This window comes from Oryx dammah, unplaced genomic scaffold (assembly GCF_014754425.2).
Source record: "Oryx dammah isolate SB20612 unplaced genomic scaffold, SCBI_Odam_1.1 HiC_scaffold_2, whole genome shotgun sequence".
Classification (NCBI taxonomy): Eukaryota; Metazoa; Chordata; class Mammalia; order Artiodactyla; family Bovidae; genus Oryx; species Oryx dammah.
Genome location: NW_024070186.1, coordinates 185,775,936 through 185,792,482, shown reverse-complemented (window position 1 = coordinate 185,792,482; position 16,547 = coordinate 185,775,936). Strand labels below are relative to the sequence as shown.

The 16,547-nt window shown below is 42.5% G+C and overlaps 1 protein-coding gene across 1 annotated transcript in view; it reads right to left on the bottom strand.

The window, feature by feature from the left end:
- Positions 1-16,547, bottom strand: part of CALN1 (calneuron 1) — a 523,339-nt gene that overhangs the window by 174,733 nt on the left and 332,059 nt on the right. The window contains exon 4 of the mRNA XM_040260649.1: positions 11,703-11,815. Within this exon, the coding sequence (XP_040116583.1) occupies positions 11,703-11,815 (113 nt within the window). The remainder of the gene's footprint in view (positions 1-11,702; positions 11,816-16,547) is intronic.

Here is a 16,547-nt window from a genome sequence, read left to right as displayed (position 1 = left end):
ACAAGAAGAGCTATCTTTGTGTTTAATTTAGAGGATAAAGCATACAAAACAGTATAGCAAAAGACAGAAAACAAAGGGCACAGATAAAAAAGCAAAACTACATGACAACTGAACTGCGAATACACATCAGTTATAAACCAGTGGATTAAACCACTTTATTTAAAGACAAATTCTCTCAGATCAGCTTATAAAGACAAATCTGACATTATGATTCTTATAAAGAGAGGGACCCCTGAAAAAGTAGAATTTTTTTAAAGGAAAGAGGATGGCTAAGGAAATAACCAGTAAAACCAACAACAACAACAACAACAAAAAGAAAATGAATTGAGGTTAGTGTTAATATCAGAAAAGGAATATTCAAGATAAAAATAGTGGATGGGCCAAGAAGGTTATTTGTAGGTATAAATGGTAATAACAGATACATTATGGAAATGACACTATTCTATTTAGTGACTAGCTCTGCCTCCAGAATAAAGCCTGTACCTGTCCCTTTCTCACTACCTTAGTTGTTCCCACCCTAGTGCAAGCCATCAACATGGCTCTCCACTTTTGAATAACTTCCTGAGTCCCCATCCCCATTCTAAGCCCCTATATTCCATCCACAGTGGATGGAATTATCACCACAGCAGTGGTAATGTTATTTGCATGTAAATCAAAATATACCCCTCCATTGCTTAAAATACTCCAAGGAGTACTGCTTCTACATAAAATCATACCCACACTCCTTGTCTTGATGGGACCTGAGACAAAGAGTTCTCCCATAAGTGTCAATTCACTCCCTCTCCTTTTTTAAAAGTTTCAAAAAATGTTTTAGCCGCACTGCTCAGTATGCGAGATCCTAGTTCCCCGATCAGGGATCAAACCAGTGCCACCTGCAGTGGAAACGTGGAATCTTAATCACTCTACCACCAGGGAAGTCCCCCATAAACTCTTTCTTAAAGAACAACAAAAAGGAAGTGAAAGTCGCTCAGTAATGTCTGACTCTTTGGAACCCCATGGACTATACAGTCCCTGGAATTCTCCAGGCTAGAATACCAGAGTGGGTAGCCTTTCCCTTCTCCAGGGGATCTTTCCAACTCAGGGATCAAACCCAGGTCTTCCGCAGTAAAGGTGGATTATTTACCAGCTAAGCCACAAGGGAAGCCCAAGAATACTGGAGTGGGTAGCCTATCCCTTCTCCACCAGATTTTTCTGACCCGGGAATCAAACCGGGGTCTTCTGCATTGCAGGCAAATGCTTTACCAACTGAGCTATCAGGGAAGCCCAATAGCAAAAAAAAAAAAAAAAACCCTTAATTTAAAAATCTGGGACCATGGATGTCCAAAAGAAAGACTACCATTTCCAAACACGCCTTGCTGCTGGGTGTGGCAACATGACCAACTTCTGGTCAACCACGTGACTAGCTTCTGGCCAACTGGACATAAATAGAAGCCACGTATGCAGCTTCTTCAAAGATTTGTGCTCCGTTTCCCTCCACTGGCTTTCTGATGGGTGGATGCAGATGTGGACGTAAGCCACACGGATAGGGTGATAGTGGAGGATTTCAGAGTAATGAATCAGATGGCAGCGGGGAATTGAGTAAGGGTGATTTCTATTTGCTTCTCTTCTGTTTGTACCACTGTTAGATTGGTTTCAATCACATTCTGCTGAATGTATATCCCAACATAGGACCTACAGTGTCCCACAAAAGCTGATCTTTACACAGACATCCCCAACCTCATCTCCTATCATTTGCCCACCAAGCTCTAGTCAAGCTTGTCCCTCCTCAGGGTCCTAGAATTTGCTGTTGCCTCCCCGTGGTGAACATTTACCCCAGAGGTTGCACAGCTGGTACTTCCTCATGATTTAAGTGTAAGTTCAAACATCATCTCCTCAGAGAAGTCTTTTTTCAACACTCTATTTAAAGTTGTGTAGTACCTAACCTGGGGAGTCCCTGGTGGAAAAAAAAATCCCCCTATTAATGCTGGAGACCAGGGTTTGATCCCTGGGTCAGGAAGACCCCCTGGAGAAGGAAATGGCAACTCACTCCAGTATTGCCTTGAGAACCCGATGCAAAGTTTGAAAAGGCAGAAAGATAGGACACTGAAAGATGAACTCCCCAGGTCAGTAGGTGTGCAATATGCTACTAGAGATCAGCGGAGAAATAACTCCAGAAAGAATGAAGACACTGAGCCAAAGCAAAAACAACACTCAGCTGTGGATGTGACTCGTGATGGACTAAAGTTCAATGCTGTAAAGAGCAAGATTGTATAGGAGCCTGGGATGTTGGGTCCCTGAGACAAGGCAAATTGGAAGTGCTCAAACAGGAGATAGCAAGAGTGAACATCGACATTTAGGAATCAGCAAACTAAAATGGACTGGGTAAATTTAACTGAGATGACCATGATATCTACTACTGTGGGCAAGAAGCCCTTAGAAGAAATGGAGTAGGCACCAACAGTCAACAAAAGAGTCCAAAATGCAGTACTTGGGTGCAGTCTCAAAAATGACAGCATGATCTCTGTTTGTTTCATGGTAAACCATTCAGTGTCACAGTAATCTAAGTCTATGCACTGACCAGTAATGCTGAAGAAGCTGAAGTTGAACAGTTCTATGAAGACCTACAAGACCTTCAAGAACTAACACCCCCCAAAAGTGTCCTTTTCATTATAGGGGACTGGAATGCAAAAGTATGGAGTCAAGAGATACCTGGAATAACAGGCAAATTTGGCCTTGGAGTACAGAATGAAGCAGGGCAAAGGTTAATAGAGTTTCACCAAGAGAATGCACTGGTCATAGCAAACACCCTCTTCCAATAACACAAGAGAAGACTCTACACATGGACATCACCAGATGGTCAATACCGAAATCAGACTGATCATATTTTTTGCAGCTGAAGATGGAAAAGCTCTATAAGTCAGCAAAAACAAGAGAGGAAGCTGACTGTGGCTCAGATTATGAACTCCTTATTACCCAATTCAGACTCAAACTGAAGAAAGTAGGGAAAACAACTAGACCATTCAGGTATGACCTAAATTAAATCCCTTACGATTATGGAGTGGAAATGACAAATAGGTTGAAGGGATTAGATCTGATAGAGTGCCTGAAGAACTATGGACAGAGGTTCTTCACATTGTACAGGATCAAGACCATCCCCATGAAACAGAAATGCAAAAAGGCAAAATGGTTCTCTGAGGAGGCCTTACAAATAGCTGGGGAAAGAAGAGAAGCAAAAGGCAAAGGAGAAAAGGAAAGATATACCCATTTGAATGCAGAAATCCAAAGAATAGCAAGGGGAGATAAGAAAGCCTTCCTCCGAAATCAATGCAAAGAAATAGGGGAAAACAATAGAATGGGAAAGACTAGAGATATCTTCAAGAAAACTAGAGATACCAGGGGAATATTTTATGCAAAGATGGGCACTATAAAGGACAGAAATAGTATGGACCTAACAGAAGCAGAAGATATTAAGTAGAGGTGGCAAGAATACACAGAAGAACTATACAAAGAAGATCTTCATGATCTTCTCAGGTAATCACCCAGGTGATCACTCACCTAGAGCCAGACATCCTGGAATGTGAAGTAAAGTGGGCTTTAGGAAGCATCACTATGAAGAGAGCTAGTGGAGGTGATGGAATTCCAGTTGAGCTGTTTCAAATCCTAAAAGATGATGCTGTGAAAGTGCTACACTCATTATGCCAGCAAATTTGGAAAACTCTGTAGTGGCCACAGGACTGGAAAAGGGCAGTTTTCATTCCAATCCCAAAGAGAGGCAATGCCAAAGGATGTTCAAACAAAGAATGTTCAAATATACTGCACAACTGCACTCATCTCACACACTAGCAAAATAATGCTCAAGATTCTCCCAGCCAGGCTTCAACAGTACATGAACTGTGAACCTCCAGATGTTCAAGCTGTTTTTAGAAAAGGCAGAGGAACAAGAGATCAAATTTCCAACATCTGCTGGATCATCGAAAAAGCAAGAGAGTTTCAGAAAAATATCTATTTCTGCTTTATTGACTATGCCAAAGCCTTTGACTGCGTGGATCACAACAAACTGTGGAAAATTATTTAAGAGGTGGGAATACCAGACCACCTGACCTGCCTCCTGAGAAATCTGTATGCAGGTCAGGAAGCAACAGTTAGAACTGGACATGGAACAACAGATTGGTTCCAAATAGGAAAAGGAGTACACAAGGCTGTATATTGTCACCCTGCTTATTTAACTTATATGCAGAATACATCATGAGAAACACTGGGCTGGAGGAAACACAAGCTGGAATCAAAATTGCCGGGAGGACTATCAATAATCTCAGATATGCAGGTGACACCACCCTTATGGCAGAAAGCAAAGAAGAACAAAAGAGCCTCTTGATGAAAGTGAAAGAGGAGAGTGAAAAAGTTGGCTTAAAACGCAACATTCAGAACTAAGATCATGGCATCTGGTCCCATCACTTCATGGCAAATAGATGGGGAAACAATGGAAACAGTGACAGACTTTAATTTCTTGGGCTCCAAAATCACTGCAGATGGTGACTGAAGCCATGAAATTAAAGGCTCCTTTGAAGAAAAGTTATGACCAACCTAGACAGCAATATAACAGCATATATTAAAAAGCAGAGACATTACTTTGCTGACAATGGTCCGTCTAGTCAAAGTTATGGGTTTTCCAGTAGTCATGTATGGATGTGAGAGTTGGAATATAAAGAAGGCTGAGCACCAAAGAATTGATGCTTTTGAACTGTGGTGCTGGAGAAGACTCTTGATAGTCCCTTGGACAGCAAGGAGATCCAACCAGTCCATCCTAAAGGAAATCAGTCCTGAATATTCATCGGAAGGACTGATGCTGAAGCTGAAACTCCAGTGTTTTGATCACCTGATATAAAGAAATGACTCATTTGAAAAGACCCCGATGCTGGGAAAGATTGAAGGTGGGAGAAGGGGATGACAGAGGATGAGATGGTTGGATGGCATCACTGACTCAATGAACATGAGTTTGAGTAAGCTGGGAGTTGGTGATGGACAGGGAAGCCTGACATGCTGTAGTTCATGAGGTTGCAGAGAGTCGGACATGACTGAGCAACTGAACTGAAATGAATTGGCATTGTCTTTCTTTGGGATGGGAATGAACACTGACCTTTTCCAGTCCTGTGGCCACTGTGGAGTTTTCCAAATTTGCTGGCATATTGAGTGCAGCACTTTCACAGCATCATCTTTTAGGATTTGAAATAATTCACCTGGAGTTCTATCATCTCCACTAGCTCTGTTCATAATGATGCTTCCTAAGGCCCACTTGACTTCACATTCCAGGATGTCTCGCTCTAGGTGAGTGATCACACCATCATGGTTATCTAGGTCATGAAGATCTCTTTTGTATAGTTCTTCTGTGTATTTTTGCCATCTCTTCTTAATATCTTCTGCTTCTGTTAGGTAGGTCCATTCTGTCCTTTATTGAGCCCATCTTTGCAAGAAATGTTCCCTTGGTATCTCTAATTTTCTTGAAGAGATCTCTAGTCTTTCCCATTTTGTTGTTTTCCTCTATTTCTTTGTATTGATCACTGAGGAAGGCTTTCTTATCTCTCCTTGCTGTTCTTTGGAACTCTGCATTCAAACTGGTATTCCTTTCTTTTTCCCTTTTGCCTTTCGCGTCTCTTCTTTTCCCAGCTATTTGTAAGGCCTCCTCAGAGAACCATTTTGCCTTTTTGAATTTCTTTTTCTTGGGGATGGTCTTGATCATTGCCTCCTATACAATATGAAGAACCTCTGTCCATAGTTCTTCAGGCACTCTGTCTATCAGATCTAATCCCTTGAATCTATTTGTCCCTTCCACTGGATAATCATAAGGGATTTGATTTAGGTCATACCTGAATGGTCTAGTGGTTTTCCCTAGATGGTTGGATGGCATCACTGACACGAGGGACATGAGTTTGAGTAGGCTCCGGGAGTTGGTGATAGAAAGGGAAGCCTGGGGTGCTGTAGCCCATGGCGTCACAAAGAGTCAGACACGAGTGAGCGACTGAATTGATCTGAACTGTGGATTTTAGAGGATTCATCAGCCAGACCCCAAGAAGTCTCCACTGGCTCCACACCTGCCTTGTTTCTTTCTCTCTTCCCTCTGAATGTGAACGCAAGATATTATCCTTACTAGCCCTAGTCCTCTTTTAGATAACTTTGAATGAAAATTCTATGCTTTCCTGAGGTCGACAGTATATTCATATTACATACAGACCCTGTGTGTTAGACTTTTAAGTATATTAAAGAAAATAACTTTACCTGTAACATGGGAAGATTCCACTGGACATAAGTATTAAGTCACTGGTGCCAGGAGTTTCCTGGATATGACCAGTGACTTTTTCCTCTTTTTGTCTGAAGTCACCTATCAGCCCTACCCAATCACAAAGCTGAGAACCCATCATGAATTTATTTAGAAGGGATATTTAAAATTAGTTTCAACTTATTATTTTTCTTCTGATCATGAAATCAATGCAGACATTCTTCTAAAAGGTGAGTTTTCGATATACTAACTGGATATAAGGTGACTGATACATTGCAGAACTGCAGCTGGCCTCAGGCCTCCTGTGGCTTCTGGAACAAGTAGCCACCCAGCTGCTTGGGGTGACCATTGCTTCTTCAGAGGCTTTGCCTGAATTCTTTTCCTCCAGGCAGCTGACAGTCACCATTTTGATTATAAACTTTTAAATTCTCATGTAAATTTTGTGTACTTTATTTACCATAGCAATGAATAAATGTATTACAAAGTCTAATCACTTTTTTTTTTTACCACTGAAAACAGTTGTTTTACAATGTGATATTGTTAATTTCATTGAATAATAACAGAATAGATCCTATGGCCTAATTGTAGAAATTTCAGAAACTACATACTAGGATAAAGAAAATTTACATTCACCTCTATTCCAAGTCATAATAATTAGTACTGTCAGAATTACTACATTTTCCCCAGTTTTTGTCTCTGTATGAATATAAATGGATATACAATAGTTGTAGGACAAGGATGTAATTATACTGTAAATTAAAATCTCTAGATCGTAGAGTGAAAATATTATTTTTAAAAATTGCACAATATTCCATCTTTGTAAGCGCATTTTTCTACACCTCTAACTAATTTCATATGACAGAGTCTTAGACGTAGAATTATTTTTAATTATAGGGTTTAACATTGGAAAAGTTGTAGAAAACTATCACCAAATAGTTTTCAGAAAAGTTTTAAAATTTACATTTCTACTGGTAGTTTATGAGTTTGCCCATTTCCTCTTACTCTTGACAGCACTATTATATGTTTTATTCTTTTCCAATTTGATAGATGAAAACTGTTATCCAATTACTATTTTAGTAGATATCCCTTAGATTCCTAGTGAGGTTGAGAACTGTTTTAATGTTTGTTTAAAGTAAAGTATCCATCAATTGTTATTTCTTATCCCACTCATCTATTATCATATCTAGAGGTTTCCATATTGTTTTAGAAATGCTCTCCACATATACCTTAGTCTATTGCTGTATTTTTTCCTATTACTTTTTAAACTATTTATTTCTTTATTTATTTGGCTGTGCTGGGTCTTAGTTGCAGCATGCAGGATCTTTAGTTCTGGCATCTGGGATCTAGTTCCCTGACCAGTGAGAGAACCCAGTGCCCCTGCATTGGGAGCAGGGGGTCTTAACAAACCCTGGACTGACAGAGAAGTCTCCCAATTACTTTCTGAAACATGCTTTCAATAGTTTAATAGTTTTCATTCATGATTCTTCTGTTGCTTTAATGCTTAGAAAGGCAATTCTTACTTAGAAAATTAGTTACATATTGACATGTAATTCCTCCATCTTTTAAAACAGTTAAAACGTATACTGTTATATGGACTAGAGACCAATGATACTTATAAATATGGGTAAATGAGGGAAAAACCCAAATGACCAAGGTTTGAAACAGACCAGTAAGCCTTACTGGATGCCTGCCCCATGTGCCAGGATCGCTGAAATCTCAGTGGCTCTCAATCTTGGGCAAGCATCAGAGCCACCTGGAGGGCGGATTGAACCCAGATACCAGCTCCACCCTGGAGTTGTTGATTCAGGGCTTCTGGGGTCGGGTCCAGGTGTCTGCATATCTAACACGTCCCAGGTGATGCTGACGCTGCTGGTTCAGGAAGCAGACTCTGAGAACCTCTGCTGAGTTTTCCATGCTCCATATTTCACAGGCAGTAAAATCGCTTTGGGGATTCAAGCATTCGCTGTCAATCTAACAGGCCTCGTGATAGGCATGTCTGCTGAAAGCTATTTGGTTCCTAAGATGATTAAGAACAGCAGCTTTGGATCCCAAACTCCGATAGAGTGGCACGTTGACAAAATATTGAGGAGAGAACCATTCTGTTGGTGCCAGATTTGATGTAAGAAGCGACTTGCCTGCTGGAATGCAAGTTATCCATAAAAGAACAAAAGTCAAAATCCTGGTATTTTCTAGGTCTTGGTCACATGCAACAAACACCTCATGTGAATGAACATAATTTCTTCTGTCTCACTTGCTTTCCCTGCAAGTTTTATCCAAGGTCGACCTCACAGGGCAGATAATTTAGTTTCACAGATGAAAACACTGTAGATACTTCATAGTTATTTGACTAGCTGGGGACTATATTTAATTTCCTTTCATCTTCCTTTTCTGATTATACAAGTAATGCATGCCCATTGTCAAGCTTTTGAAAAATACAGAAAGATATGATCACTCATCATGCTATCACATATGGAATGTCACTGTCAATACTGACATATTTTCCCCAGTTCTTTTATGCATAAAAGATTTGGCATCATATTGTACCTGGAGCTTTCTGGAGTGTTTCTTTCCTGTGCACACAGGTGTGAGATAAACTAGACCTATTTGTAAACAGGCAAGTAAAAACTCACTCTGGAGCATGCACAAAGAGCAGGAAGCCCTGTGAGTCTCTTTGTTCTTAACCTCCAGCCCCAAACCTGTTCCCACACATCCAATGCCATCCATTGAACAGATCCATTGCTTAAATATTGATGTGTTTCATTTCTTAAATCAGAAACTGTAAATTAGGGACTTCCCTGGTGATCCAGTAGTTAAAGATCCACCTTGCAAATGCAGGGGACTTGGGTCTGATCCTTGATCAGGGGCCCAGGATCCCACATGCTGCAGGGCAACTAAGGCCCATATGCTTGCAACTACTGAGTCCACGTGATTTAGAACTCGTGCTCTTCAACAAAAGAAGCCAATGCGCTGCAATAAGACCTGGCACAGCCAAAAAAACCCTGTAAATTAGTCAAGTCTTAGTGAAGTTTGATTATACATAAGATAAAATGTGAGCCAAGGAGCCAAGGTGTTCTACCTGTACCTTCTACAGGTACAGGTAAGTCCCAATGGTAAGACACCGCTGGCTTCTCTCCTAGCTAAGGGTGGGACTCATCTCTCTCTCTTTAAAGGGAGAAGAGTTTAACAGAAGTGTTGATTGGACCTGGATCACCAGAGCTGCATGATCTCCCGTGATGCTGGTCATTACCTCTGCCATTTGGTCATTACCACAGTCTGCGAGCTCATGGCAGAACACAGCTGTGCACAGTGCTGGAGGTCATGGAGGAGGAAAGATGAAGGGCTGTTGTGAGGACTCAGGTGAACCCAAGATGCAGATGCCTCGCAGCATGGGAGCATCTGTTGCATTAGATATCTTCTTGGGTACAAGTGGCCTCGCGGTGTGTGGTGCGAGTGACTGGCAGAATAAAGTGACTTTGAGATGCTGCCGCTCTGCAGTTGCAACGGAGCTGAAGTGTTGAGCATGAAAGCCCGCCCCCGCCCCCACCCTGCATCTGGCCCTCTCAGCTCCTTTCCCCCTCCTCTCCTCTCCACCACTAACATACACCAAGTTCTGCTCAACTACATCACAGCAGTAACAGCCAACACACACGCCTTGGATGAAGAAAGGAGAAGACAATAAGAATTCCACAGGTTATTATTTGCTACATAAGAGAGAGGTTCTGAACTGGCAGCCAAGAAATCTGTGAGCCACACACCCAGACTAAGTACCCAGGGAGGACAGACACTCTGGGGCATGGCCCTCGTGTTAGTAGCCAATCAATTCCATCTTCACTGATACCAGTTTCCCGCAAAGAGCCAGGGGCTCCAAACTTTGGGGATGAGCACTAACTGATAAACAACCCTTTTCGTAGAATCCCATTTGATTTTCTTCTCCCCTTGGCCTTGTAGGCTAGAATGCCAGGAATGAGTGAGCCCTGGAGAGCAGACTTAATTTGCAAGGTGAGCCTAGGGCCTGGTGGCTCACTTCTCAGAACACAGAGATCATGGTCAGTTTTCCTCTAAGATAGGGAGAAACCAAAACCTGAAGAAAATGAAAGGCCGTGACAGCAGTGTCAGGCCAGGAAGCTGAAGCCAAATTACAGCCCCATTCCCCTTTGTGGTCGCCGGTCTCCAAGGCGGTCCTCAGTGACCCCTCCTCTGGGGATTCACTGGGAGGCGTCCTCTCCCTCCACTGAATGCAGATGCGCTTTGTAACCAATAGGATTGAGGTATAGTTGAATTACAGTGTTGTGTCAATTTCTGCTGTAGAGCAAAGTGACTCAGTTATACATATATATATACATTCTTTTTCATATTCTCTTCTATTGTGGTTTATCATAGAGTATTGAATATAGTTCCCTGTGCTATACAGTAGGACCTTGTTGTTTATCCATTCTCCCCTTATCAGTTTGCATCTGCTAACCCCAAACTTCCAATCCAACTCTCTCCCACCCTCCTTCCCCTTAGCAACCACCACTCTGTTCTCTGTGAAGGACTGTCTTAAACGTCTTTTGTAAAACCCATAGTGACTGTTAGACTACGGGATAAGTAACAAGTTCTTACTAACTACTTGTTGGTTACATGCAAGATGATAGCAGATTCAGACTAGAGGTACACTGCCAACTGCAATCCTTAACTAGATGAGAGAAGTATTGTTGGTTAAGGGAAAAAACACATCAAGAAATTAAAGAAACCACCCTGTGTTGGAATGGTATTTTACATGTCTAAACTATAATTCAATTTAACTTGACAAATTATACTCACATTTTAAAAATAATTATTGATGAGCCATTCCCCAAATTCCATAATCACATAATAATATTCACATTTTAAAATTAAACAATATAAAGAAATGACTTATAGCACGTCAAAATAGTTCGAAGGTCATTGTTACTTGGAATTTCCAAGACAGCTTGCAGATAGAAACAGAAGCAAATTGAGAAGTATCAAATACAAATTTTGAGATAAAATCATTCTGTCCTCTTGAGAGATAGGATCCAAACACACAAGGCAATCATATCATCCTCTCCGCAAGGACCTCCTGAACCAGGAATGGCCATGAGCACAGGTAATACCAATACGTCCTTCCTAAGTGTCTCCCGGAAAAAGGCTTTTGTGAACCAGAAGAGGAGGAATCTCATTTCTCCAAAATGTAAAACTATTTTTGAAATAAGGAATAAATAGGGAGATATTTCGCTCTTCCAATACTCAAATGAGTATAGTTTTGATACTTGTTTTCAGGGGACCTAGTATGATCTCAACTTAGTTGTCCAGTTCAAGAAATGTATGTCAGTTGAGCCCAGAAGAGAGCATCACATGCTGAACAGAAGCTCAAGAATTCACAGTCAAACATGAGTCCCAAACCCATGTTTACTATCAAATCTAATCTTTAAACAAAATCTTAACTCACCTGCCAGAATATGCTGTCTATTGTGTTTCCAAGAAAACCATCGCGACCTTCTGAAGATACCAATTTGGGGCCAAGAATGGTCATGAATTCATCGAAATCCACCTGGCCATCCCCTGGAAGGAGAAGATATAAGTATGAGTTGAAAAGTAGCTGAAATTGACCTACCCAATGTTTATTTCATTATTTCACTGGAAATATGAAATAAACATCTCCGTGAAATAAAATCATGGAATAATTTGAAATAATGAAATAAACATCTGGGAGTAGATGAATAAAATAAACATGAAATAAACATCTACATCCTTTTCTCCATAGCATGACCTTGATCAATGAAGAGCTGGAACCATTTCTGAAAACTGTGCAACACTCTTAAAATACCAAAAGACAACCAAAAAACTGGCAATGATTAGTACTTCCAATACCACCTATCCCTAATCATTTGTTAGAATTTATATCTAAATCCCAACCAACGCCTCCCACAACCTCACAGGTACTGTAATTCCTGGACCACAAGTTGCCTAGCTGTACAGGAGAGAAATCACACCTTTATCCCAATCTCTTCCTTCATACTGGTCAATCACACATAAATTTAGTCATCAAGTCTTACTGATTTCACTTGTTAAATACCTGTAGCTGCTCTACCTTCTTCATTAATTCAATTGCTAGTCCAGTTCCAAAAACATTGTGGTAGGAAAATGCTTCCAAGAATGAATGTTCTAATAATTATTACAGTATTACTAGTAAAATGACTTTTGTCCTCATATTCTCACCTCCACACTCTCTTCCACACAGTTGAGTTTACTTCTCCCAAAGCCTATCTGATCCTGCTTTAAAAACTTCAATGGCATCTTTGACCAAAAATAAGGAAACCACCTCAGAACCCACCCACCTCAAGTCCCACTATGCCTTTTGATACCTTTTGCTCCCCACCTCTGCACAAGATGCCATGCTATTTCAGAGCTCCAGACACAGCTCTGTCCACACTGTTCCCTCCATTTGTCTACTGGGTGATCTCTAACTTGTTTCATAAGATGAAGCTGAAATATCATGTTCTCTTTTGATATTTTTCCTGACCCTTTCTCATCTCACTAGACAGAGTTGGGCAAACTTCTGTTTCTCCTACTAACTTAATGTGCACCTGTTTAGAACTGATTACCCTCTATCTCAGCCACTAGTGCATGCCTGTCTCTCACCTAGATTGTTAGCTCTGCAAGGCCAAGGACCCAGTCTGAAATGTCTCTATATTTGATACTATGGTGGACACTCAAAGTGCCCTTGGAGAATGAATGATATCCCTTGCTTGCACTTTCTTTGCTCCCAGGGACGGTGGAGCCTGGTGGGCTGCCGTCTATGGGGTTGCACAGAGTCGGACACGACTGGAGCGACTTAGTAGTAGTAGTAGTAGTACTTTCTTTGCTCAGTTCAACATGTATTGGAACTTCCATGCTAGAGCTGACACTGGCCAAGTGAACTTACGCCAACTTAGACAAAAGCGGACCTTCAGGGTATGGCCTGAGCCCCCAGGATCCATCAGTGTGGCATTCTGCATGGACTGCTTGGGAGGGTGTCTCCACCAAGAGTCACCACACCTTGGCCCCAGGTGAAGAAGACAGCCCAGGTGGCTGTGTACAAGCTTGCCAAAGTGCAGACATATCAGTCCACTCCCAGAGTGTAATAGCCTTCCATGAGCCTTTGCTGAAAACCTACTTCCAAAATTCAAGCAGATATCATCATCAAGATGTCAATAATTCAGAAAAAGACAGTCCAGGAACAGATCCCAGTGTAGATAAAACTTCCAAGGGGATAGGAGAAGAATGACAAGTCAGTGGGAAAGGGAAGACTGAGCCACCAAATGGGGTGGGGCAGTCCAAGGACTACTGAGAAAGGGATGTACCTCTTACTATTCAACAAGATGAAAGGATCTAAAATTTCGCCCTCCCTGGTCATCATCAGCCGACAAGTTAGAATCTTGCCTTTCAAACTAGCAAATACTTCTTAAAAGAATACTGTTCAATGCTGGCAGAGATGTGGAGAAGACATGAGCTCTCTTATGTATCCCTGTGTGCTCATCCTGAATACTGACTAGCAGGATTCAAGATGCTGTGTCCTGCTGGTTCCTTTTCACTTAATAACTTCACTTTTAAAGAAAAAGACAAAGCGAGGAAACTACCTTAAATGCAGTCCAGGATGTTTACCCAAAGATAAATCATCCAGTATTTGTGAAAGTAGAAAGCCGGAGGAAGCTGAGAATGGCCCAGTCTTGCTGGTTTTCACAACTGATTTAGCACCACATGGCTCCCAGTGTAGGACAGTCACACTTGTTATATTCATGCACTAACCTGCTGCTCACCCCAAGTTGCTCCTGCTAGTCAAACCTGCCACTGGGGACTTCCCTGGCAGTCCAGTGGTTAAGAATCAGCCTGCCAGTGCAGGGGACATGGGATCCTTGCTCTGGGGACTAACACTCTACAAGCCACGGGGCAGCTAAGCCCCTGAGCCAACTACTGAAACCAGAGTGCCCTAGAGTCCATGCTCTGCAACAAGAGAAGCTACCATAATGAGAAGCCTGCATGCTGCAGCTAGAGAGTAGCCTCTGCTCACCACAACTAGAGAAAGCCTGCATGCATCAATGAAGAGCCTGTGTACTGCAATGAAGGTCTGCTGCTGCTGCTGCTGCTGCTGCTGCTAAGTCGCTTCAGTCGTTTCCGACTCTGTGCGACCCCATAGATGGCAGCCCACCAGGCTCTCCTGTCCCTGGGATTCTCCAGGCAAGAACACTGGAGTGGGTTGCCATTTCCTTCTCCAATGCATGAAAGTGAAAAGTGAAAGTGAAGTCGCTCAGTCGTGTCCAACTCTTAGCGACCCCATGGACTGCAGCCCACCAGGCTCCTCCGTCCATGGGATTTTCCAGGCAAGAGTACTAGAGTGGGGTGTCATTGCCCTCTCCGAATGAAGACCTAGTGCAGCCATAAATAAATAAACAAAAAGCTGGTGCTGGATGGCCAAAAAATCTCAGACCAGAAGATGCTTTCTCAAGAGAGAAAGTGTCACCTTCAGTGAGATGGAAAGTGATTCTTAGGGGATTCTTAGGCATTACAATCGTTAGTGGCCCTCCTAAGGTCACAGTACATAAAGAGACATATGCACACTATATCTGTGCTATTAAAATGCCATGGGGTTGGGGCAACTAGAGAAACAAGTGTCTTAAAAGGCACCTGAGCAGGTGAGTGGCGGAACAAGGAGGAGGAGCAGGACAAGAGGAAGAAGCAGAGAAGGAAGAGGAAGTAGTTTGAGAAACACTAGGCTAGACAGTGTCTCGAGTACAGTAAGTCCCCTCCATGCCAATCGTCAAGTCGTGAACTTTCAAAGATGCAAAAGTGCATCTAGTTCCAGCAAGGAGCCAGAACCTGTTCCATCAGCGTCAGGCATGAGTGAAACTGCAGCTTGCCCTCCGTCTCCTATTGCTGACAATCCTTCAGTTCCACCATCTCCCACCTCCTCTCCCTCCTCCAGTTGTTAACCCTTGATGCCAGCCCCTGGATGCCAGCTGTTGTGCTGTACTAGTATAAGATGAGAAATGTTTATTTTTTGTGTTTGTTTTTTATGTATTTGTTGTGTGGAAAGTATTATAAACCTATTACAGTATAGTATGATATAGCTGATTGTGTTAGTTGGGTACCCATGAACAAATTAGACTTAAGAACAAACTGGACTTACTAATGAAACCTGTTCATATGTAGGGGACTTACTGTACTATGGTTCTCCTTCCAGGGACCTCCTTCTGAGGTGCTGGTCTAGTAACAGTGGGCATCATCCCAACCTTCTGTCACCCAGGGCAACGGTTCATAAAGGTTTAGAAGTTCGAGGGTGTGGATCATTCCTTTACAAAGATCTCATAAGACCCTATCTAAAATACATCCACTGGGCTGGGTCATACAAGCTTCCGGCCAGGGTGTAGTAGGCACCACTCTCACTTCAGAGCTGAATGGAATGGGGGTGGGGGTGTCCAGAGTATGTGCAATATATATTTCTCAGTATATTAGGCACCTGAGCACCAGGAGGATGAAGTGAAGTGAAGTCACTCAGTCGTGTCTGACTCTTTGCAACCCCATGGACTGCAGCCTATCAGGCTCCTCCGTCCATGGGATTTTCCAGGCAAGAGTGCTGGAGTGGGTTGCCATTTCCTTCTCCAGGGGATCTTCCTGACCCAGGAATCGAACCTGGGTCTCCCGCATTGCAGGCAGATGCCTTACCGTCTGAGCCACCAGGGAAGCCAGGAGGATGAGGCTGTTTTTAAACAATCTATCTTTCAGGTAAGAGGAGAGTGATCACCCACCTCTCTGAAACCTCCCCCCAACCCAGCTGAAGGGAGAGCAGCATGTGGACCTGCAGTCCACACAGAACCCTGGTCAAAGTCATCAGGGAGCACTCATAGGTGGTGCCCTTGGCTGACAATGTCAGCCTCAAAGTTGACAAATGGGAGTGATGCTTCCAACCATATCCTGACCTCGGTGAAGGGTGAAGCTTTTTTTGCTACCAAAACTCTTGACCAGAAGGGAAGAGCTTGGGTCATGGTGGGCAACCCCAGGGTGGTGCCAGCTACAGTGCAGGCGCACAGGGGCCTAGGCAGAGCCTTTCAGCTAGTTGGAGGAGAGGTCTGGTTCATGGAAGAATCTGTTTCTAGCTATTAAGCAGAAGACATGTGGAACCTCAGATTTTTTATTGGTCAAAATGTGGTTCTCCACGGCCTTCCTCCATTTTTTCCCCCATTATCAATGAGCCAAGGGAGATTTCTGCAGGCCCATAGTTGGAGAAATAAGAGGGATGCCTCTTTGACTTTCTCTG